The sequence below is a fragment of the Schistocerca gregaria genome, chromosome 7, assembly GCF_023897955.1.
Source record: "Schistocerca gregaria isolate iqSchGreg1 chromosome 7, iqSchGreg1.2, whole genome shotgun sequence".
Classification (NCBI taxonomy): Eukaryota; Metazoa; Arthropoda; class Insecta; order Orthoptera; family Acrididae; genus Schistocerca; species Schistocerca gregaria.
The window spans coordinates 102,580,308-102,604,376 of NC_064926.1; the positions used below are offsets into that span (position 1 = coordinate 102,580,308).

Sequence of the window (24,069 nt, forward strand, 5' to 3'; positions counted from 1 at the left end):
GTACAGGGGCTATCACACACTGAACTGTTCATACACTGAACATCTCTAAGGTGGAGAATAAGTTTCATTGCTCAAAGTGACCTCCACAATTTGACTTGGTCATTCTTCTGCTAATCGTGAAATTGCTAAGAACCAAAGACTGACTGGCGAATTTAATAAAGACTGGGTACACAGACCTTGGCGTTATTTTGGAACACTTTCTCGCGACTCTACTCAATTTTAAAACTCATTCTTTAACCACGACACGTTTCAGAGGAGCTGCTCCAACTCGGGGTAACTTCCTCTGGAAAGAATCAAGCTGAAATTTGTAAAGACGATTCACATTTGATTTTGCGATTACGACAAAATTTAATGTATTAACAAAGTAACACACTGTTTAAAATTGATACGGACTCCTGCAATTCTTTCATATCTGCCTTGCGAATTTTTCTAGAATGCTCACCCAGCGTCCGAAGTTTAGAATACGTACACTGTTCGCAAATGATAACAAAAATGCCGTTTATGGCTTAGAAGTGAAAATTGTCTTGCACTATTTTTATCAAATATATCATTGTTTTAGAGGCTGGCTCATTCCTAGCCTTTTTAGAAAATATACAGTTTCAGATACTCTGTACGCTACAGCTTAAGTCTGTACACTTCCCACATAAAAAGAACCAACTTCGTGTGGCCCGCGAGTGTTTATGAATTCCTCCCATCGCCGCATGTTTCACAAAAATAGTGACCTAAATGTCTGCAGTCTCTACTCTGACGTTTCGCACAGTTTTCTGTGCTAACCAAATCGAATCAGCAGAAACGACCCCCCTCAAGGTAGTGGCAGAGTCCGCATGTTTTGCGGATACAGTTTCCGCTTTCATGGCGAGCATAATGGCTGCTGCTTAGTCGGCGCCTTTCTTACCGTTCACCTGCAACGGCAGCTCGCTTTGTTTCACGGAACAGACGGCTGATCAGCAAGTCACTCGTACTAATTGAACGTCACGGTCATTTGAAAAGGATAATTAAGTGCGAGACGGAGCAAATGATGCACGGAAGGCAGGAGAAGTCAATCGGCACTCTCTCTTTTTAGGGTCTTCATCAGCAGCACGTCAAAACACTGGCAGAGGAGACACGTGTAAGACTGTTGAGAAAAGTACGCTGCTGTTGTCGTTGTAAGCTGAGTGGGGAATTTTGCTTCATTAGCCCTCTTCTTATTTCAGACGTATTTCTTTGGCCAGACTTACGTTCGCAAGTAGACGAATGGTATTTGACAAAGGATAGGGCGAAGTTCGTGCATGCAGCTTTCTTTTCAGGTGCGTCGCATCTTTTCACCCTTCCGACGAATGTGTCCTTTGCTTTTCCTCTACGCCGATGAAGTTCTTACGCGAGGAGGTGAACGTTTTCCTGTGTGGTTGAAACTAGTAACTTGTGTACCGAGAGACTGAGGAACGGAAGATTTGTTCATTTAACAACATTCGCCAGCCTGTAAAAATAAAAATATACTGATATTACGCTTCTTAAACAGTGAATTAAAAAATACAGCGCTGAAATTTGCTAAATGCGATATCCAAGTTTCTAAACAGTGTTTAGTTCCAGTTGCCGTACTTTGTACTGATTTGTCTATGCACAGTTTCATTGAAAAACACCGCAGTTTTCATCTCTTGGTACTTAAAAATGTTTAGAATGTTCAGATTACAGAAAAATATACACTCTTTTACAAGTCATCTCCGAAAATATTTCAAGATCTGTCGAGTGGTGTGATGCAGTGGTTAAAACCCTACACCGTTTTTGTAATATTGCAGAGATGATTGTAGACACAGCCATATTCCGTATCGTAAGTTTTGTAATGTAACATAATCGTAAGTAAGGTCGGCAGAGGTAAGGAGGGTCCTGTAACGCACAAAAACCTATCAGTTGTCATAAACAAGACACATGTCCTGTTTAGATATTGATTATTGTGCATCTTTGCCAATTTTGATACCTCTAAGAGCATTAGGTAAGCTACAACATGCAATAGCTGCGTCTGACTTGGCTCTAAGACGCTGGGTCATCAGCTCTGTTGCTCGCTTTAATAAGGAGAATGCCAGCGTTTATAACCGCGAGAAACTGCGGGATCCCAAGTCTTTCCTGAATGCCCCGATTGACTGACACAGCATTAAATAGTTCACACGAGGTCGCAACGCTTTTGTGTGTCTGGCTTCAATACAAAGCCCGCCGTTAGTTGGTTATCTCTTAGTTACTTAGTTACATAATCGCCGGCAATCTCACAGCCTATACAAGCCAGCACGAGATAGCGTACAAAGGCCCGTACAAAGTACTGCTCCCTCTTTTTTTTCGTGCCCTTTTTAAATGACTTTACGTAGAATCTGTTATTCATTTACCAGAAAATGCACAATTTTGCTTAAGTCCGTCCTTGAATTTATGGTCATTCAGACTTTCCAGTAGTAGTACATAAGTAATTGTTTTAGTGGAATAATTATCACAGCTGCGTTTGTCTTGTGCCGTCTTCTTTGTTCCACCTGTCATCGCTCATTGTTTCTTGCGGAATACATAACAAGAATTGTGTGGAACGTAAGATATGCCTTTCACTAAGTTTTACGCTTTTTCAGATGCCATCTTATGAAATTCGGTCACCTTCGTACTGTAAGCAATAGCTATATCCAGAATCTGAATACATTGTACACCAACTGCAGTCAGCTCGATGGGCGGCGACTGAGTCACGTTTGTCTTGCACTGGCAGTCCACAATTTCGCCGACATATTGCCGAACATATGCTAAAGGAAATGGGCACATTCCTTCCGAAGGGCTTTAATATGAGAGCAGCCGTCGTGGTCAGAAGCTAAAAAAAAAAAAAAAAAAAAAAAATTCATTCTGGTTGAGAACATAATTACAAGGAATAGTCTGTAGAGGGAACGTTTTTGGAACTGACATAGTTCCGCTGTGATTACTGAAAAATTCTTAATCTGGACTTGTTCACTGGTGATGCTCACACTGCTTTTTTATATTTGTCTCGAAGTAAGGCATAAGAATATCCGTGCAACGTTTGAGTTGCAAGACGCCAAAAGCCCCATACCTCTCCTGCAGAATGGAACAGTACTCAAATAATCTGTGCGATTTCCCCAAACTTCTTTCAAGCCTACACGATGCTATTGGAACATGACATACTGTACAATAGTTTGTCACCACGAAGCACCTTATTGTAGTGTTCCGCGATGAAGGATGCAACTCAGTGAGCACATTAAGATACGCGGCCCACAGAGCAGAGCTGAAAACCTCGTCCTGCCATCTTGATTTTACTACTTTATGTCCCTTGCTGAAGCGTGACGTGATTAAGCCAGCGTAACATAAACACACTTTGTTTTCGTGACACATAGCAAAGTTTGCACGAGGCCCTGATGCTAGTCCCATAGTGCTCAGAGCCATGTGAACCTGATGTTAGCCGTGCTGTTCTTCTTTCACAAGGGAGATCAGATACCTGAAAACGAAAAGATATTAAAGTTTCATAGAACCTGTGCGAAGAAAAGGTCTACACTGTAAACGAATAAGAACGCAAATTGTATAAATGTTATTTTAATGAAAGATCTTCAGCGAAAACCTCACATTTATTTGACGACGAAAATACTTTTCTATGTTACTCGGCACTTAGAAGGAAAACATGATACAAATGGTAAAGTGAAAAGACGCTATTTACTGCCCGTTAATATTGTCGGGAGTTTACTATCATACGATCTTGGTCATGGAAATACATTACGAATTTTGATTTGGTTATCTATAAACCCTATTATGAATGCACACACGCAGATTTTCCCAGACGTGGTAGGTAAGTGCAGCAGAAGAATAAAAGGCTAGGGATGAAGCAGTAGACAGTGAACCACTGTAGTAAGGGGTCTAAAATAAAACTCTGCCGGAAAATTTAAATTACCAGAATGAAAATCGTAACTGGGGATCTAAAATATGCAAGCGACTGCGATTAGTAATGTTTCTGCGCTGCGGGTCGCCGAGAAGCAACGAAGAAAACCAAGTGACAAAACAAATAGCAAGTGTCTCAGCTTGACACAACAGTTAAACTATCGGAAACAAACCTAGAATATTTTCTATTCTATTACCTTTTTAAAGGAAACAACGAACTATCGAGAACAAAGTAAAAAGATATAGTGTTGAAATAACTCCGTAACAATCTTAAAAATTCATTATAAGTATAATAGCTCTGGCGCAAATATATATCTGTCTAAGACGAACGCAAAGTAACGACTCACTCAACAGTTTCATTGTTTTCTCGTCCTGCGGTACACCGGTGGCTTATGGTTCTCTAAATACTGTATTCCTCGTACATCCAAGCTCGGTGGCGGTTCGAACATTCATTGCCTGTTGTATGAAACAGATTTTTCCAAAAATCATTAATAAAAGGTTTTTCCCCTCCATGTCGCCCTTCTCTCCAATAGCAACAACTTGAAATTATTATGTTCCTAGATTTACAATTGAAATTAATGCTTTATGGAGGATTCAAAAAAAGTGTGTAACTGGATGATCACTGCGGTGTAGTCCAGAGGCGTAGTGCTGGCTCCTGCTATCACTGGTGACGCCAGCGAGGCGGAAGTGCCGAGAGACGCCCACGTTACTGCACGTCGCCACCGTTGCCGGCCTGTCTAGAAACACAGAGGAACACGAGACACCATGCCTGTCGTACTTGAGGCTGCGACGAGAGTTAGAGTGAACCACTTCGACTCATCACGCTACTCTGCAAGTCCTTGCATAGGTTTCTGGACTTCGACTTTGAAATGTGGTACGCGAAAGAGTTTATCATGTACTCTGAGCCGACCGGGGTGGCCGAGCGGTTCTAGGCGCTACAGTCTGGAACCGCGCGACCGCTACGGTCGAAGGTACGAATCCTGCCTCGGGCATGGATGTGTGTGATGCCCTTAGGTTAGTTAGGTTTAAAAGTTCTAGGGGACTGATGACCTTAGAAGTTAAGTCCCATAGTGCTGAGAGCCATCTGAACCATGAACTGTGCTACGAGAAAGCGTTTCTCTTGAACAGTGCTTAGAGCTATGTTGCCAACGATAGTCTGTTTCAGCACAACTGTTACACTGATTCTATCAGTGTATGTAAGTGTACTTACGCTCTGACCAATAGTCACAGCACGTAAGTTGTGTAATGAAAGACGAGTGTTCAGTTTCACTACAAATATGTCATAATTCTTACATTTTACGCCCGCAATTGTCATGTCGTTTATCGTCTGTTCAGAATGAAATTGATTTGTGACAACCCGTCACAACAATTACACCTGAACACGTGGTGTGTCGTGGGCGATCACTCTGTTTTTAAATGATTGAAAAGCCACGATCGCTTCAAAATCGTTTACTAGATGACCGGTTTCAGCACTCTGAAGGTGCCATCATCGGATCTGAAACGTGGATTAACATTTATATAACCATATGGACATCATGGCACATGAGGCAGACCATCTGATAAAAATCATTGTCACAACCAATAAAAAATAATAAAAAACTGCTCATGATCGTTCTTTCCATAAACTTCAGTTTTATAGTTCATGGAAAGAACGACCATGAGAGCAGTTTATTTATTTTTATTGGTTGTGATAATGATTTTTATCAAATGGTCTGCCTCATGTGCCATGATGTCCATATTGTTATATAAATGTTAATCCACGTTTCAGATCCGATGATGGCACCTTCAGAGTGCTGAAACCGGTCATCTAGTAAACGATATCGAAGCGATCGTGGCTTTTCAATTATTTAATTACACCTGACCTTACCTAGACGACACCAAACAGTGCTGCATTTTCTGAGTCGATGGAAGCTGCTACCGAGCTGAGGGATGGATAGCAAATGGATAGCTCCGGAAGAACAGACAGCACGCATTCACGCAAGCCCAGTGATTTTCGTGTGGCAAAAGATTTCTTAGGCGTAAGTAAGTGCGAGATTTCAATGGAACAGTAGCGTCTGTCTGCGGACGTAGGCTCCATCTCTTTGTCTGGGCCACCGCTCTCGAATACGAATCGTCTTAGCACAGAGCATTACTTTATACGAGAAACATTAATTATCCGATCACACCGTGTTCTAATCAGGTACAAAGTGAAGATTTCTCTGAGAGGTGTAGCTGCTGTTGCCCTAGGCCTGAGGATGGCGTGCCCCTGCTGCCGCGGCGGCCGCTCGCAAACAGCGGCGCCGGCGGCGGTGGGGGGTTCCCCGCGACCGCTAACGATGCGCCGCGGAACGAGGAGCAGCCCGCCGCCAGCCCCCAGTACTGGTGGCTGGCCTGCCCTGCCCGGCTCGTTACGCGGCTAACAGCCCCTGCTCCAGCTCCAGCTGCTGGTAGCGCCGCCCGGGCCAGGGCCCCGTCCCCGCCACCGCCACCGCGGCCGCCTCTGGACAGCGCTAATGAAGCGCGCCGCACCCCGCCAAGACTTGTCGCGGCTTCTGGCTGCTGCTTCTGCTGCCTGCCTGTCTACCAACCACCCGCATGGCCGCTATCGGCGCCAGACGCGTGCGGGCTTCATTAGCCGCATTCTGTGCTGCCGTACAAGGCGCCCGTTGTGTGGCTCCAGACCAAGATGGTTCAGGGGCCCGACTGATAGAAGGCGTAAAAGATAAGCATATCCAGGAAGGATTGAAAACGGAAATAACAGGGTTCTTAATTATGTTTCTGTTAGGGCGCTACCTTGCCTCAGTCTGTTCGATACAAATTTTGGTTTGTTTTTGAACTAACTCCCCCATAAGCCAGGGCGTTGAGATTTTGAACACAGCTCGGAACTGGAAGAGATTACAATATTAATTCGATTTCTATCACGTACCTCCCATACGGATGGTGGTGGGCGTCAGAATCTCGGCTGTCCTGCAGGATTGACATGTTGTTCAGGTTGCTTCGGAGTGCGTTCTAGGTGACACAGAAACGGACAAGTATCACTGAGCGCAATATATATATATATATATATATATATATATATATATAGAGAGAGAGAGAGAGAGAGAGAGAGAGAGAGAGAGAGAGAGAGAGAGAGAGAGAGAGGTGGGAGTGAGTTCGGTACAAATTTTGCAATTGATTTCGAACTAACTTCCTGGTGAGGTACAGACATAAGACTTTCAACATAGCTCAGAGCTGTCTGGTAATGCAGTACAACTCGCTGTCTTGTCTGGTGTGTGGCAGAGGGTACAATGTGTACTGCTGTCGTTTCGTTTTCTGCTGTGGTAGCAAACTGTTTGTGGGAAGAGCTATTGCTGGTAAGCATCTCCGTGAACTCTAATCTCCGTTATTTTTGCCTTCGCGGTCGTTTTGCAAGACATACATAGGAGAAAGCATTATATTTGTTGAGTGAGATGGTTCAAATTGCTCTGAGCACTGTGCGACTTAACTTCTGAGGTCATCAGTCACCTAGAACTAATTAAACCTAACTAACCTAAGGACATCAAACACATCCACGCCAGAGGCAGGATTCGAACCTGCGACCGTAGCGTTCGCTCGGCTCCAGACTGTAGCGCCTAGAACCGCATGGCCACACCGGCCGCCAGTGAGATGGAGAAAAACTAAAATAAACTTAAAATTTACGACATTTCTCCATTCTAATCTCATAAAAATGTTTGAAACCTTTCGAAAAATTTCACATGCACTCAAGACTAAATAGCAGAAAATAATTATTTAAATAAGAATGAATTTTTAATGTTCTACGTTTCCACAACTCTGTAAAAAGTGTAAAATGTTTTATCTTGGCCTTTCAGAGATTCCTAACCCCGTCCACGTAGTCCTGAAAATTTGTGACTGTGAATAACAATAATGGCCATGAAAATACTTGTAAGATTTTGAGCGAAGAATGCAGAGCACGTACAATATGGCTTGACAACCTTACTATTACACCTTACGGTTACACCACTTACTAATTTGTGCATCGATATTCCACCTCCTCTACCGCATACGGCCCGCTATTTTCGTTTTAAACTCTTCCAAGTTATTAAAAACTCACCATCACACATTCCGAGGACTACTTCTCTAGGGTTAGGAAGGTGCATGGACGAGAGGAGAAATTATTTCATCATTTGTAGACCGATTTAAGAACGCGGTATGTTAAAAATTCGTTTGTATTTAAATAATATTTATTTATACGTGTTCCCATCCTCAGATCTCAGAGGGTAAACATAGCTAGACAAGTAGCAGGCGGGTTGTGGGCTCTGTGGGCTTCAGTGCACTCCCAGCTTCGAGGCCTCAGTCTGCGCTGAGCTTCGGTCACATAACCAATAATATTAAATCAACATATTATCTGCTTAATTAGTACAAATATGCTTACATTTGCCAGCGCTCGCAAGATGTCCGTCTACACGCAACCAAGACAAGAGAAGAAGTGAAGACGACTAAAAAATTACCAAAAGAGCGTATCATGTCGTCTCTTTAGATCATTTTGTTATATTTTTTGCCCTCGAAACTCACACAGAGAAATTATTATAATACGGACTTATGAGAAAAATTTGTATTATTCAATTTTTAAATGTCACTTCTTTATAAATACTGTTTTTTTAAGTCTTTTCTTATTATTTCGCTGGGGACGCTACACACTGTACAGAGCTGCATCGCATCCGCGTCACAACAGATGTTCAAAGTGGTCTCCCTGGGATTGCAGGTGATGGGGATTGTAGCGGTTGTCGTGCAGGATACACACACTGCTACTTTGGCTTACACCGTGTTGGCGGGCCACTTGTCTGGAGCTTGTGCTATGGTTCGCCTCAACATCCTGTAGATCCTGCTCGTCCAAATCTGGTGTACGCACAGTCCGCCGCCTACCTTCACGCTCGTCTGTTTGAAAGGACCCACGGTAACACAGACACCCCAAAATTGCTTGAAACGTCACTGAAGTTGTTTGTGTCTTGCGGGTTCTTGTTTTGGTGTAGCCGCGTTGCCTCTCGACCGTTTCCATCCGCTTGGCCGCCCAGAAACACCGTCTCGGCGTATTCCAGACCACAACACCGGACCATTCTGCTGCTTACAGTACGCTGCGTCTATCACGCAGTCTGCCATACAAAAGGAACGCACGGCACCTGGTCAGACGAACTGTGATTGACAGCGCCGTCTACCGTGCGCAATGATCCATTTCCGGACAGGACGTTTTTCCTCCACTCCCAGCCAGGAATCCGTCCCTGCAGTTTGTCGGTTAATGTTCGCCCTGTATAATGAGAGATAGGGGGGATTGGGTTACATTATCTTCTGGACAATACGAGAGACCTGCTATAACGCTTCACATGCGATCGGAAATTTGCGCGTCGAATTTTAACTCAAATTCTTCAAAGGTTTTCTGTCGGCAGTGAGGCGTGATGTCGTCTTCAGAGGGTTCCTTAGGAACAATGGGCTGGTCTACTGGAACTTATCTTTATAATGTCAATCCCAGACAGAGGGTCATTGTCATCATTTTGCTCCCCCACCCCCGTCTCCCACAGAGAGGGCTTCCGACTCTCACTAAGACCAAATCTGCAGCAGCCTTTCCTTATCACGTTCCGCTCAAGTCGGATTCCTAGCGCTGCTGTAAGCACACAATCGCAGAGAACCTTTCTTTTTTCACAGTCTAGACGTTTAGCAGAGCTCGGTCGGATTTGGCTGCGCTGTTAGGGCGTGGAGTATGCCGTGCAGGTGGCCGGCTGCTGTTGGTGTGAGACACACGCCGTGTCTCGGAGCGGCCAGCAGATCAGCGGGGCGACGCGTTCTCCGTGTTCCTCCCCTTCCCGTCGCGGTGTTGCGACACGCACGGCCGGTATCCGCCGTCGCAAGTGGTTGCGCGGTGCGTGAGGCACGCGATGTAATTACACCCCGCTCTCTGAGGAAAACACTAGCTGCCCGACCCGGATCAATTTGCCGCGCTCCTTTTGCTGTTAAATAGTTTTGCTAAGAGTCATCAGCCCCGCTTTGATCTGAGACACAAGGTGAAGCCGTTGCTGCTCTGACATCACTAATGAGATAGCTGTAGCAATACCACTGCTCTCACGTGGCCTCGAGGAGGATTAGAAGAAATATAGGGCGAAGAGTCCCTAATTAACCTCCACTAAGTTCTTGCAACGTCCTCGGATTTTCGAAGACGTTGAGTCTCGATGTAAGAGTCAAGCGCTGATATGAAATCAAGCACTGCACAGCATACAATACACTTGAATGAGATTTTCACTCTGCAGCGGAGTGTGCGTTGATATGAAACTTCCTGGCAGATTAAAAATGTGTGCCGGACCGAGAATCGAACTCAGGACCTTTGCCTTTCGCCATGTCCCCGCATTATCCTTTCTTTCAGGAGTGCTAGTTCTGCAGGGTTTGCAGGAGAGCTTCTGTAAAGTTTGGAAGATAGGAGACGAGGTACTGGCAGAAATTAACCTGTGAGGAACGGGCGTGAGTCGTGCTTGGGTAGCTCAATTGGTAGAGCACCTGCCCGGGAAAGGCAAAGGTCCTCAGTTCGAGTCTCGGTCCGGAACACAGTTTTAATTTGCCAGAGAGTGTCAATAGACTTGTTTCCTTCCTGCCTCACACAACGTAGCTTTCAGGTTATAAGCCAGTTTTTCCAGTTTTACTGTTTCAGAGATGTTGTTCAGGTGTTGGGGTGGACTATGGAACAAACAAATTAATTGGCAATTCGAATATAATCGAGATCTAGCAATATACCATAATGAAAAAAATGGTTCAAATGGCTCTGAGCACTATGGGACTTAACGTCTTAGGTCATAAGTCCCCTAGAACTTAGTACTACTTAAACCTAACTAACCTAAGGACATCACTCAACACCCAGCCATCACGAGGCAGAGAAAATCCCTGACCCCGCCGGGAATCGAACCCGGGAACCCGGGCGTGGGAAGCGAGAACGCTACCGCACGACCACGAGATGCGGGCAGCGTCCATTCAGGAGTCTGTCTATGCCGTGGAACAGTCCGGCCGTTTCATGGTGTTTGTGGGTGTTTGTGTGTACTACAGCTGGCCGTGGTGGCCTAGCTGTTCTAGGCGCTTGAGTCCGGAACTGCGCGACTGGTACTGTCGCATGTTCGAATCCTGCCTCTGGCATGGGTGTGTGTGCTTAGGTTAGTTAGGTTTAAGTATTTCTGAGTTCTAGGGGACTCATCACCTCAGATGTTAAGTCCTATAGTGCTCAGAGCCATTTGATCCATTTTTTGTGGACTACAGGACACGTCGGAATCTCCGGCAATGAACGTGCCGACAGGCTGGCCAAATAGACGAAGCGGAAATTGCTTCTTCAGATAGGCATCTCAGAAGGTGACCTGCGTTCTGTCTTATACCGCAGGGTTTTTCGGCAGGAGACGGAATGGCATAACAGCATGCACAACAAACTGTGTGTCATTAAGGAGGCTATGAATGTGTGGAAGTCTTTCATGCAGGCCTCTCGCAGGGAATCAGTTGTCCTTTGCGGGCTCCACATTGGCCACACGTGGCTAACGCGTGGTTACATACTCCGTGGTGAGGATCCACCTCAGTGTCGCTGTGGCTCCCCAATGACAGTCTTCCACCTCTTGCTGGACTGCTCACTTTTAGCCGCCCTACGGCAGACTTTTAACTTTCCCAGCACCCTGCCTCGGTGTTGGGCGACAATGCCTCCACAGCAGCTTTAGTTTTATGTTTTATCCGTGAGAGTCGGTTTTATACTTCTGTCTAGGTTTTAGCGCATGTCCTTTGTCTGTGTCCTCCACCCTAGTGCTTTTAGGGTGGAGGTTTTAATGTGTTGCAGAGTGGCTGGCTTTCCGTTTTTATTCTCGTGGTTGGCCAGCCATTGTAATCTGCTTTCATGTTTTACTCTCTCCTGTTTCTAGCGTATCTCTGTTGTTTTCTTGCCATCTTTTGTTCCTTTTGGTGTCCGTTGCCTTCACTTCGTTCTAGTGCCTTTTCCTACCTTTCCGTTTTGTGTTATCGGAGTCTGGACTTTTCTGTAAGACAATGGCCGTGAATGACCATATTCAGTTTTAAGGACACATCCTAAGGCATGAAAGGATAGTCATTCAGGCAATGGTGAGAACAGTGGGAGGCTCGACACTGTAGAGGGAGGCCACTGCTTGTATAGAATAAACAGCTGCAGTTTGAGATTGCAGTAGTCATTCAGAGAACAACTTAAACAGCTTTGTCAAACCCGTTCTAAGGACGGAAGACCAAGATGACGATGATGGCGACGACGACGACGACGACGACAATAACAACAACAACAACATTATTATTATTTAGTAACAGAAGACGCCGTCCGATTGGCCTATATTGTTGAGTGCTTCCACCATCAGTGGAAATCTTTAGTGTACTAAGAGCGAAAACGCGAACGTTCTTAGAGACTGTTGGCTCTTGTTTCAGGATGTTCGGCAGACGTTTGTTTGATTTTTCGGGTCCGCTACCATCAATGGAGTGTGACGATGCCAGCCACTCTTTCTGGCGAAACATCATTAAACAAACGGAAGGAGAGGGTTCCGAGACGAAAGCCAACATGAAATATGTCAACAGGGGCCACGTGAGACTCCTCGATTTTGTATTCTTCGAGCTTTTTCGTCGTGAGAGCGTTTGTGATAACAGCCGAGACGGGCAGCAGAGCAGATGAAGCGTGATGCGAACAGCTTTTTGCCTCATATGCAGCCACTGTGTGCACCTGGCAACTAGAATAATCTCACGGTTGTGAGGGCGTTCCGGAGAAACCACGCAATAGACACGCATCGTCTCTCCCTATTAGGCCATCCGCCTCGCTCGGAGCGTAGAATTGTTCCAGGTAGGCGTGCGGAAGAGAGCAACACAGCTTTTGTTTCCAGTCGTCGAGGGGAGTGATCTTCTGGGAAGAAGCAGCACAGCCCCTGACCTCTGCAATGTTCGTCTGGGCCTGTATTCTGCTCGCTCCGAGTCTGCGCGGACGTGTATAATGTCTAATGCAAGACTCAGCCTACTGCGTGCTCTTCTTATGTGCGACTATTCCCCTACTACACTTTAGATTACAAGTGGTTGTTTTGTGTGTGTGTGTGTGTGTGTGTGTGTGTGTGTGTGTGTGTGTGTGTGTGTGTGTAGAGGGATTTGTGGGAGTCTATTCTTCGTACTTCTCCCTCTGGAGGAATGCGTTTTTATCCGCGTAAACTAGTATTATCGGACTTCTAAAAGTAAGCTACAAATTATTATGGCAGGCCAACTAACTTTTATTGAATGCTGCACTGCACATCAAACTGACACAGATACGTGGCAGTATTTTTCCAGTCTCCGTAAATAATGATCGCACGTCCTACCAGTTCCTCTACGACAGAAATCCGCTCCTTGGTCACGGAGACTTTCGAGAACCGCTGTGCCAACGTACTCATCGTCGGAAAATCTGCGACTGCATGGAATCAGTTCATCGACTGTCCGGACACTGTTGTCTGTGGTCGATGTCGACGGCCTTCCTGTCCGATCAGCACCAGCCACTTCTGTGCGGTCTCGATCAAACTGGTGGACCCATTTCATTGAGGCTGGACACGACATTTCATTTGGTCCATATACTGCCAGAATTTCGCGGTGCACCTGTGAGCAGTTTACAACGCTTTACCCACTGTGTTGTGCGTACTGTAAGACCTTCGGTACACACACCATCAGATTATTTGACTTGTCACTCTAACAAAGTAGGCGAGTGTCAGCAATATGTCTCGTGGTCTTATCATGGCGTGTTTATCTTCTGCCTTTAGGTCAGACGATAGAAATGCTACTTGCACGCTTAGAGTAGAAGATTGATGGTGACCAACTTTAAACAGAACTTGATTAATTTTCACACACATTTATTAAAATAATAAAAATCATAGAAATTACTGAACTTGATTCTGGATGCTGTTTACAATTCACAATCTGAAGTTCCTTTGGTCTTGGTACGTTAATGTTATTCTTACATATCTCTGATACTTGACAAAGTGTCTATACATTTCTCTTCATGGATATGTACAGCAATATGATAATCTTATTAGGCGCAGACTGAAACTTGACTACAGACAAATGCAGACTGACTAATCGGAGGTATGTACACTCGTTATAATACCTCGAGCGTTCAGGTATCACTGCGCGAGGAGAAAAGGTTCTACGTTAGCAGCGATCTCATTGGCTGCATCACATATTAATACGCGGATCGGCGGAAGCAGAATTTGGTCCGTCTCTTAAGACAGCGCCATCTCGTCGTGAGGAGACGGACGAGCGCTGCGCCTGCGCTGTTGCCCTTTACGGGGCGCGCTCTATTGGGAAAGTTGTGTACGCGCTGACTACGCGGAATTATGTACACAACAGCCACCTACCTTCTGACAATGCACCCCTCGTGTTGCGCAATCGTAACGTCGGACGACGATGTGGAACATACTTTTTGAAAGCCCGTCCCATTTTGTAGTGAATGGGACGTGGTTACTCCTGTTACTGAGGCGTTTGCGTACGAACTTGTTTCCGATTCTCGGTAGAAGGCACGGCAGCGGCAGTCTTCGCATGGCAAGCGCCCACGGGGTATGGGGGGAGGGGGCGCTCTTCTGTTTTCGTCCGTTACACCCGGTCCTCATGAAGCTTCGCTGGAAGTAATCCAAAGTGGTTGAGTCTTCATCGTGACCAATTAAATTTCAGGTTCAAAAATGGTTCAAATGGCTCTGAGCACTATGGGACTTAACTTCTGAGGTCATCAGTCCTCTAGAACGTAGAACTACTTAAACCTAAATAAAACAAGGACATCACACATATCCATGCCCGAGGCAGGATTCGAACCTGCCACCGTAGCGGTCGGGCGGTTCCAGACTTTAGCGCCTAGAACCGCTCGGCCACCCTGGCCGGCTAAATTTCAGGGACCTGCTTAATAGTGTGGAGCACTTCTTGCGAACGAAGCGGCGCATTGTAGCATGAACTTCAAGAGACACTTGAAATCATCCAGGAACTTTACCTGCTGCGCTACCATCCAATTGCCACTAACTTAGGGAGATGGATAGGATCTGAGTGCAAAACGCCGCCGCTGTGGCTGAGTGGTTCTAGGCGCTTGAGTCCCGAACCGCGCTGCTGCCTCGGCATGGATGTGTGTGATGTCCTTAGGTTAGTTAGGCTTAAGTACTTCTAAGTCTAGGGAACTGATGACCTCAGATGTTAAGTCCCATAGTGCTTAGAGCCATTTGATTTGAGTGCAAAACTCGCTTAGATGACGTCCCAGTCGTTCTCGGTGTGACTGCGGTCAGGTGATATGTGGGGACCGCAAAAGGGCCTTCACGTAGGTGAAGTCGTCCTCAAACCATTCTGACGTTTCGTGAGCGACAGGGGCGATGCATTGTTGTGCTGATGGAGCTTGCCGCCTGCAGATGCGCTGTAAACGCTCGAATGGATGTTCCCGTTCAGTCGATGTCTGTATCGTTCACTGTGTGGAAATAAACAAATGGAAAATATTAAACGAAGTGTGGTGAGCCTCAACCAAATCAAATGGAAAAATAATTGAAATCTCCGATTTATCTGTTACCGCATCACGATCTGCAGATAAAAACTAGCTTGACTAAACGTCTTTTGTCTCCTGACCGTGACAGAATGGGAGACCACATATGCAGCAAGAGTTTCAGCCGTATGGAGTTCTAGAATTATGGAGAAGACCACAAACATGTAACGGAAAAGCAGTAAATAAAGTGTGTAAATGTACTGACCATTTTCAGCAAACAGTATGTGTGGTAACCTGTTACAGGCTGGAAAGATGCCAATTCACAGTTCCAGATCATTCATCTTATAGCCAGTCCTCGATGGGAAGTAGAGGTTACAAGAGAAAAATAATCAAAGAAGAAATAAATGTAATATGTAAGATCCACCAGTTATGCAAAACACCCACAATTACTCTGTGTTTTGGCGAAGTGCAAAGTGCTTTTACGACCTTATTTCTGGAAATACGTGTTATACTTACGTGTGCATCACACGACCTCACAATGATGCTGAGGATAAAAGGGCTCGCCACACGAAAACATGACAAGCTACCTGTAATAAGTAACACGCAAGTGGTCCTAAAAAATCGTGCACACCAAATGTAAAGATTAAATAAAACCGAAGCCCTCTGATTATGGCACGGTGGTGCTGAAACATGTTTGGGAACTTGGAAAAAACCGTGTTTCACATAACTGGAGGACCTGACATCCTAAAATTTTAACTGAAAAACACGGTAAACACAAGGAGCTGCAAATCAAAATGATGATGAAATAAATGGCAGTCCAGCCTCCAGAGAGCCTAACTATTTAAACATGGCGAACCGTCTTACGCTGGAGCCTGAAGACGTTGGCTAGTTTTGTTGCGCGACGTCACTCCTGTCAATGTGATTCTACACGCGGGTGACTCCAAAGTACGGCTCAAGTAAAGCTGGTAGCTACTTCGGCCCTAATTCTTTATATCGATTTAACAGTACCTTCGTGAACGTGAACGTGGATGAGACACGTTCCCACTGTCAACAGACACCGGTAGGCGGCGGCGCCTCATAGCGTAAACAGGGCAGTTTTTTTTAAAAAAAAACAGGGAGAAAGGAGAATTTCGTATTTATTGTCTTATTTCTGATTTGGTTTTGATTTGAGAGGGTAAATTATAATCCCGGCATTCGACTTGGAAATGAGGGTAACACCTCTGAAACCTCATCTGTGATTATCTTTCAGACAGTAGATGGACTTCGATTTTCCCAGTTTGTCTTCTTGGCTTCCTGTTAAGAGATGGTTGGTTCAAATGGCTCTGAGCACTATGAGACTTAACATCTGAGGTCATCAGTTCCCTAGAACTTAGAACAAGTTAAACCTAACTAACCTAAGGACATCACACACATCCATGCCCGAGGCAGGATTCGAATCTGCGACCGTAGCGGTCGCGCGGTTCCAGACTCTAGCGGCTAGAACCGCTCGGCCACCCCGGCCGGCAGATATTTATACCGAACTGAGACAGCAGTTATGGAAAGTGTGCATCTAATGGTACTACTGTATGGAAATAAATGTCGATAGCCGGAAATTAGAATAAGGAGAGACTGGAAGCAGTTGAACTGTGGTTCTGTGCGAGAATGTTAAAAATGAAGTGGGCAGGTAAAGAACGAAATGAAGAAGTGCTAAAATAAAAAGCCGAGGAAAGAAGTGTATGGAAGAGCCTTGCGAGAAGGGGATGTAGGCGTCTATGAACAGTCAAATTCGCTCCAGGAGACGCAGGGGGGAAACTTAGCAGCAGGGGCTACATACTAGAGTATCCTAGAGGTAGCCCTATGTTGGGTGCAGTAGTTACTCATTGTTGTTATGCCTTCGTCCCTTATCGGCGCAGGGTCGAACGGTTAAATGCGTATCTGGCGCGCTTAATATAAGAGGTAGCCGGGCCGTATGCCTTTCTTGTCGCCACCGCGTTAGTCCCAGGGACGGAATGTATGTACCACAACAGTCTACAGGTAGTCTTCTTCACGTGAAGGCGAGCGAAAGCTTTCTCACTGTTTGCGAATCGTGCGACTGAGGCGCGACGTGGCTGCCGGCCCGGTGTTCGCCACATCCAGGCCGGCTGGCAGAGCGAGAGCTCTCGTCGTTTAAACTGCCGGACAGATTCGATCCCGCGCCGGAGCATCTCTCCGTCTTAGAGGCGGCCCTTCCACACTCACGGTTATACGGGCGGGCTGGGTGTAGGACTTACATAGTGATGAAAAGCATAGCACAGAACTGGGGAACAAGGAGTATAGCAACAAAGCAGTCGTAAGCAGCTCACTTATCGACGTTAATGACAGTGAAAAATTAAACCGCGTGCACCTAATGGAAATTTGGGAAAAGCAATCGTCACCGAAGTTAATTTGTCGGTAAAGAGGGAGGAAAGGGTTACATCTAAATGAAAGGAAAAATGTAAATGAAATTGGTGGAAATTAATTTTGAGAAAAGGGTAAAGTTAATAAAGAAAGTAAATGTGCTGTCGTTACGTTAACAATTAACTGGCGTTAATTAGATATTTGAGATTTGGGGAAAATTACGGTCGCCAGTCCTACGGACAACTACTGTAATAACTGAAAAAGAAAGATTAATGCACATATAATTAGCACTAAAAGCGTGGCAACTGAAGGTTGACACGTGTTGTGTGAAAACTGAATGTTTGTCAGAAGTAATAAATTTCGCTACACTCTGACTTAATTTTGCAAAAGAATTAATGGAACTGGAAAACTGAAAGTTAATTTAGTGACTGAAGTTTGATTCTTGAGCACTGCAAAATTCAATAAAATAAGCTTAGCTTGGGCTACCTCAACAATCATTTCAAAAGCTACTTGAATCAACGCAATTTAGAAATAAGAGATTTAACTTTGAACTTGAATCAAATGATTCTGAACATTTAACAATAGTAAAATTTAGTACGTACCAAGCTGAGCTGCAGTCACAGGTAAGCTAAAATATGCTAACAAAACTCGCATTCTTAATTTGTGCTTGGGTAATCGAAATATAATTGTGTTTTGTTATCATATGAATACTTTAACTGAACTTTGAAATTAAAACAGTGAAATCGAATGATATTACTTTAATGCTGGCGTTTGAATTTCAACGACACTCGGGTTCATTCCGGAAAAGTAAGGGACCCTGCTTGGTAATGCAATTGGGACAATGAGCAACAAAGGTTCATGCTAAGTTGCTGTATTTTTGTGGTGCTACAGTTTGAAAGGCTGAGGTCTGCCATACAGTTCTAAAACCTTACGTGCTTTTAGTCTTCCTTGTTGGTTGATTGAAGGTTTGCAGTCGTCGATCGGGGAGGTGGCGACAGTCACTCATTGTCGGCTGTCGCTGTTGCAGAAGCTAGATGTTGGCGCCCCTTCTTCTCGACACGGTCACCAGGCCAAACGCGCTCTTGATGTGCGCCAGCTAATGCTCCCGTCCGCGACACCGTGCCAGAAACTCTCATAGCAAGTCGAGCGCAATTACATGCTGCCAAACCCCGAAAGCGCGGCAACTCGCGGGAGCGTCACACAACACACCTGCTCCACCGCCCTACTTCAGCCAGACCCTCTCTGTTCGCGCTCCACATGACAGAGTTAACACTACCAAAGATCCTAAACACTTTGGTTCTCCACACGACCTATCGATACAATCGTTCGATAGCATAGTTTTCCCTAGGCCAGACCCAGCGTAAAAATACAAATAATATTTACAAAACAAACCAATTACTTCTGCCAGTACCTCGTTCATACCAGCGCACACTCCGCTGCAGAGTGAAAATCTCATTCTGGAAACATTCCCTAGGTTGCGGCTAAGTCATGTCTACGCAATATCCTTTCTTTCAGGAGTGCAAGTTCTGCAATGTTCGAAGGAGAGCTTCTGTAAAGATTGGAAGGTAGGAGACGAGGTACTGGTAGAAGTATAGATGTGAGGACGGGGTGTGAGTCGTGCTTGGGTAACTCAGTTGGTAGAGCACTTGCCCGCGAAAGACAAAGGTCCCGAGTTCGAGTCGCGGTCCGGCGCACAGTTTCAATCTGTCAGAAAGTTTCATATCAGCGCACACTCATCTGCAGAGTGAAAATCTCATTCAGTAAACGTGTTAATTTTATGTGTATCATGATACAGAATTACGTGTCGTGTCTACAAAATTGTAGATTTGGTGCATGTGTTTTTCATGAACTTAACTCACAACCAGTTAAGCCTGAGTAGTAGGCAAGTCGGCGGTATTCAAAGTACAGCTGTGTTCCGTATTTTCTGGAGGACACAGCAGCAGCAAACAAATGAAACCAAATCTGATTTATTAAATTTAGAAATAATCGCCGATACGGGTTCCCGGAGTAGGGAAGGCGCCGTCAGTTTGCTGGCAGAGGGAGGCAGCCGCTCACAGTAGCCGGGGGGAGGGGGGGGGGGGGGGGGTCAGCAGCCGATCCGCGCTGACCTTTCGTTCCGTACCCCTCCCGCCCTGAAGCGAGCTCGCCAAAGGCCACGCGTCGTTAAAATTGCAGCCCGGTTTGTCTACCGCTTGACTGACGCCGACCCCATCAATGAGGGATGGGCAGTCTTCCCGTGCCGTGCCACTCCGGAATCATTACGCGCCCGGCCGGTGCCTCATAACTCACCACTTCTTGACTGACGGGGAACGACCTGAAAACGTCTATCAGCACGAAAGTCACCGCCGAGTATCGGCGGCACAGCTGTCGGGTGGAAGATCAGCGGAAGTGCGTCCCTCTGCCTTTACGACTGCCCCCCCCCCCTCCCCCACTGCCCCCGTCGCTCCACCCATTCCGTTAACCATCCAGACTCACGTCTTTCCATTCTCACAACTTAAGACAGTCCTGTTTACATTAGGGAGACGTCACTTTTTCTTTGTGAGTTTTGTACGTTTGTAATAGATCCCAGTAAAGTGCTAAATTTCTTGCTGGGCTTAAATCTTCTTACAGACGTTTCAGTATAGGTTCGGGGTCATTTTTATCAGTCACTGCAGTCAGAAATATTCAAGCGACAAAATGAAACATTATTCTGTCGCCAACTGCGATAGTCGCGTATTTCTCTGCTTCTGAAGACGTACACATCAGCATTACGGTTAGCTCTAAAATATCTTCTTTCTTTCAGAAATTAACCTAAGATAAAAATGCGGAAATATTTCGTAATTAAGCTCTATACCACGAATAGTGCCATTGCAATAAGACACAGGCGAATATTTCTCGTTGTGTCCTCTTTCGCGGCGGCATGTCTGAATAAAATCATCTCGGTTTTCAAGCCGCGTCAGTTCGCATAAAATTCTGGAGCTTACGGTGGCTATCGACGTCAGGAGTAAAACACTGCCTGCGGGGGGCTGGTACGATTCTCCGCTTGTGCAGCCACGGTTGCGGCCGAAACGAAGCGCGCTTGGCAGGTCCGGGCCGCCGGGGGACCGAGTGACGTCAGGTGGCGCGAGGAACCGGCGCTACGTTTCAAACTGCCGCTCCCGCCTCCCTCAGAGCGTCGAGCATTCGTAGTTGCTTCTTTTAGACGTCTAAAGTCGGCCCCCACGCCCTGCTAAGTACGTAACCCTCAAGTCTTTTAAAATTTCCTTTACTTTACGCCCATGGTCACAAATATTTTGTCATCAGACTACCGGTTTCGGTCTATAATGACCATCGGGTGATCAAAAAGTCAGTATAAATTTGAAAACTTAATAAACCCCTCAATAATGTAGATAGAGAGGCAAAAATTGACATACATGCTTCGAATGACATGGGGTTTTATTAGAACCAAAGGAAAAAAAAAGTATTGCTAGACGCGTGAAAGATCTCTTGCGCGCGTGTCGTTTGGTGATGATCGTGTGCACAGCCGCCACTTTCGTCATGCTTGGCCTCCCAGGTCCCCAGACCTCAGTCCGTGCGATTATTGGCTTTGGGGTAACCTGAAGTCGCAAGTGCATCGTAATCGACCGACATCTCTAGGGATGCTGAAAGACAACATCCGACGCCAATGACTCCGGACATGCTTTACAGTGCTGTTCACAACATTATTTCTTGACTACAGCTATTGTTAAGGAATGATGGTGGACATATTGAGCATTTCCTATAAAGAACATCATCTTTGCTTTGTCTTACTTTGTTATGCTAATTATTGCTATTCTGATCAGATGAATAGCCATCTGTCGGACATTTTTTGAACTTTTGTATTTTTTTTGTTCTAATTAAACCCTATGTCATTCCAAGCATGTGTGTCAATTTTTCTACCTACATTATTCCGTGATTTATCCAGTTTTCAAATTTATACTAACCTTTTGATCACCTGGTATATAACAGCATATGCGTCTGTTAAATTGTTGCAGTTCATTCTAATCACAGCCGCCCCTCTCTCATTACGGAATCCCAGTGTGTTGACGCATGAGCCAAGACTCTCGTGTTTTCAAACCTATTTTGTGTCCGTTTTACAGGCAATGATCAGCTGTGGCCGATTTTCAAGCTTCCTCATTTTAATATGTCGCTTGTGTTCGGTACAACGCTTTGTAACTGTGCAATTGTTTGATCTCCTTTGAGCCTACTGCGTTCCCAAGGGACTTCGAGCACACGAAGAGCTGTGATGTCTTTAGCAGGGCGCAGGATGTCTCGCTCTTACGGGCGGGACAGAACCCTGCTCTCAGTTCATGTCCCTGCAGCACACGTCATAACTCGCTGCCCGTTGTCCCTCAGTATGGCGGGAAAGCAGCCGGCTTGTCCTCTTCTGCCGATTCACAAGGCGTCCTTCCGTGGCACCTGAAAGCGCTTGCAATGTCCCTCTTCCTATAACCATTCTCTCTGAACACGTGTCTCAGGCGCTGCAATACAGACTATAGGTGGACATTGACAGAAATAGCAAAATTAACGAGATCAGGACAGTTTTCTTCTGTACAGGTGGTAAAAACCATCGGCGTTCGAGTATCGTTCAATATACCTCTGAATGACGAAGCCTTCTACTCCACTAAAACATCCAAGAATGGAAGGTTGCTATACTTCTGCATCTCGATGGTAAATTTAATGTTGAGGTGGACACCGTTCATGTGATCCATGAGAACATATGAGTAAGCTGTCATCGACGTACTTTAGGAAGCAAGACGGACGCAACGCCGCCGAGTTCAGAGCCTGGTCCTCACATACCCCCAGCACTCTTCGGCAACTTTGTGCTTGGCTATCTGAGGCCCCATCCTTGGCAGCACCTTTTCCATTTCCGTGCTGCATGCCTGTCGTATTCTTTCCCCCTCCTTGGAGGATATTTTTTGGAATGTGTTTTGTTTTGTTAGTCTGATATCAGAACTGTCTCTCCACTGTTTTTTCTATCTTTCCTTGTTCTCAATTCCTATCCTTCTTCCACTCAGGCGTTTGAGATTCCTCTTTCTTTCCTCTTTCTTCCTGTGAGCCCCTGAAGACAGGCCCACGCGTCTGAATCGTAACAGGTTACTCGGTAATGCGTAATTCCCAGGTAGGGAGGGATGATTTTGCCTGAGCTGCCACGTTGCCAAAATGTCAACTGGTCCCGCTGTCAGGAGTTTGGGAGGTGAGGTGTGCACAATCCCCTAAGCCGGGTGAGACCCCCTCCCCCCCCCCCCAACCCCGCCCCTCTGAGGGATGGTCCCGATTTGGAACAACCGCACAATCGGAGGCACTAGCAATCATGGCCGATTTTCTCGCAATGAGCCACTCACCATCTCAATCTGCATCTACTAAATATAAACGAAATGAGGCTAAAGAGTTCAAGACTCTTCAAACTGCACCTCAGCTCTTCGTGTTATCACGTACTAAAAAAGGTCATTCTTTTGCTACGGTTAATACCTTTATTATTCAGAAAGGTGTTGATGCAACTGCAGGCCCTGTGAAATCCTGCTCTTGTTTACGTAGCGGCACTTTGTTTAGCCGAACGCTAAATTCTTCTCTTGGCTGCTCGATAGTTTGCTTACAGAGGAATTTCGGGGCACAAGTTAAAGCGACCCAGTCATTTGCATCTAAATCTGAAGGACATTTGAAGGTGTGTGCCTGAAAGTAAATAGTTTACCAGCATAATTTGCTGCACTTCCACACTCTGTACTTGCTTCTCCATTGCGGTTGCTTGGCGGAAGAACTACTTCAAAAATGGTTCAAATGGCTCTGAGCACTATGGGACTTAACATCTAAGGCCATCAGCTCCCTAGAACTTAGAACTACTTAAACCTAACCTAAGGACAGCACACAACACCCAGTCATCACGAGGCAGAGAAAATCCCTGACCCCGCCGGGAATCGAACCGGGGACCCGGGCGTGAGAAGCGAGAACGCTACCGCACGACCACGAGCTGCGGACGGAAGGACTACTTTTGCACCTCCGTATAAGCTCGAAGTTCTCAATTTTCTTTTTTTCTTTTTCTTTGTTTTGCCACAATTTTAATGTGCGACACGAATGATAGAGAAAAACTCGGTACGGTGAACAGTGTCAAGCGGTAGTGGTGCGCTTGAATCATCGAGGGCTTCCCGTAAATAACATCATTTAACGAGCAATAATTACATGAGGTTGTCACGTAATTTAAGTATGCTAATTAATTTAGGTTCATTAAAACTTTATGGCCGAATTTTATATGTTTATTATGGATTGACCAAGGAGCGCTATCAATAACATCTCCAGGTATTGGAGACACTGCATCCGAACTTTCAGTTGGATCGCATTAGTTATTAATTGTTTAATTAAAATTCACTAGATGACGGCTAATGAGAAGCATCCGT

At 45.6% G+C, this 24,069-nt stretch overlaps 2 protein-coding genes across 3 annotated transcripts in view; both read left to right on the forward strand.

Moving 5' to 3' along the window:
- The window catches only part of LOC126281633 (LIM domain only protein 3-like), a 1,631,617-nt gene that overhangs the window by 855,735 nt on the left and 751,813 nt on the right, over positions 1-24,069 (forward strand). The gene's annotated exons all lie outside the window — the stretch shown is intronic.
- LOC126282306 (uncharacterized) overlaps positions 3,186-24,069 on the forward strand; it is a 155,676-nt gene continuing 134,792 nt past the window's right edge. The window contains exons 1-2 of the mRNA XM_049981961.1: positions 3,186-3,202; positions 6,109-6,403. Of these exons, the coding sequence (XP_049837918.1) occupies positions 3,186-3,202; positions 6,109-6,403 (312 nt within the window). The remainder of the gene's footprint in view (positions 3,203-6,108; positions 6,404-24,069) is intronic.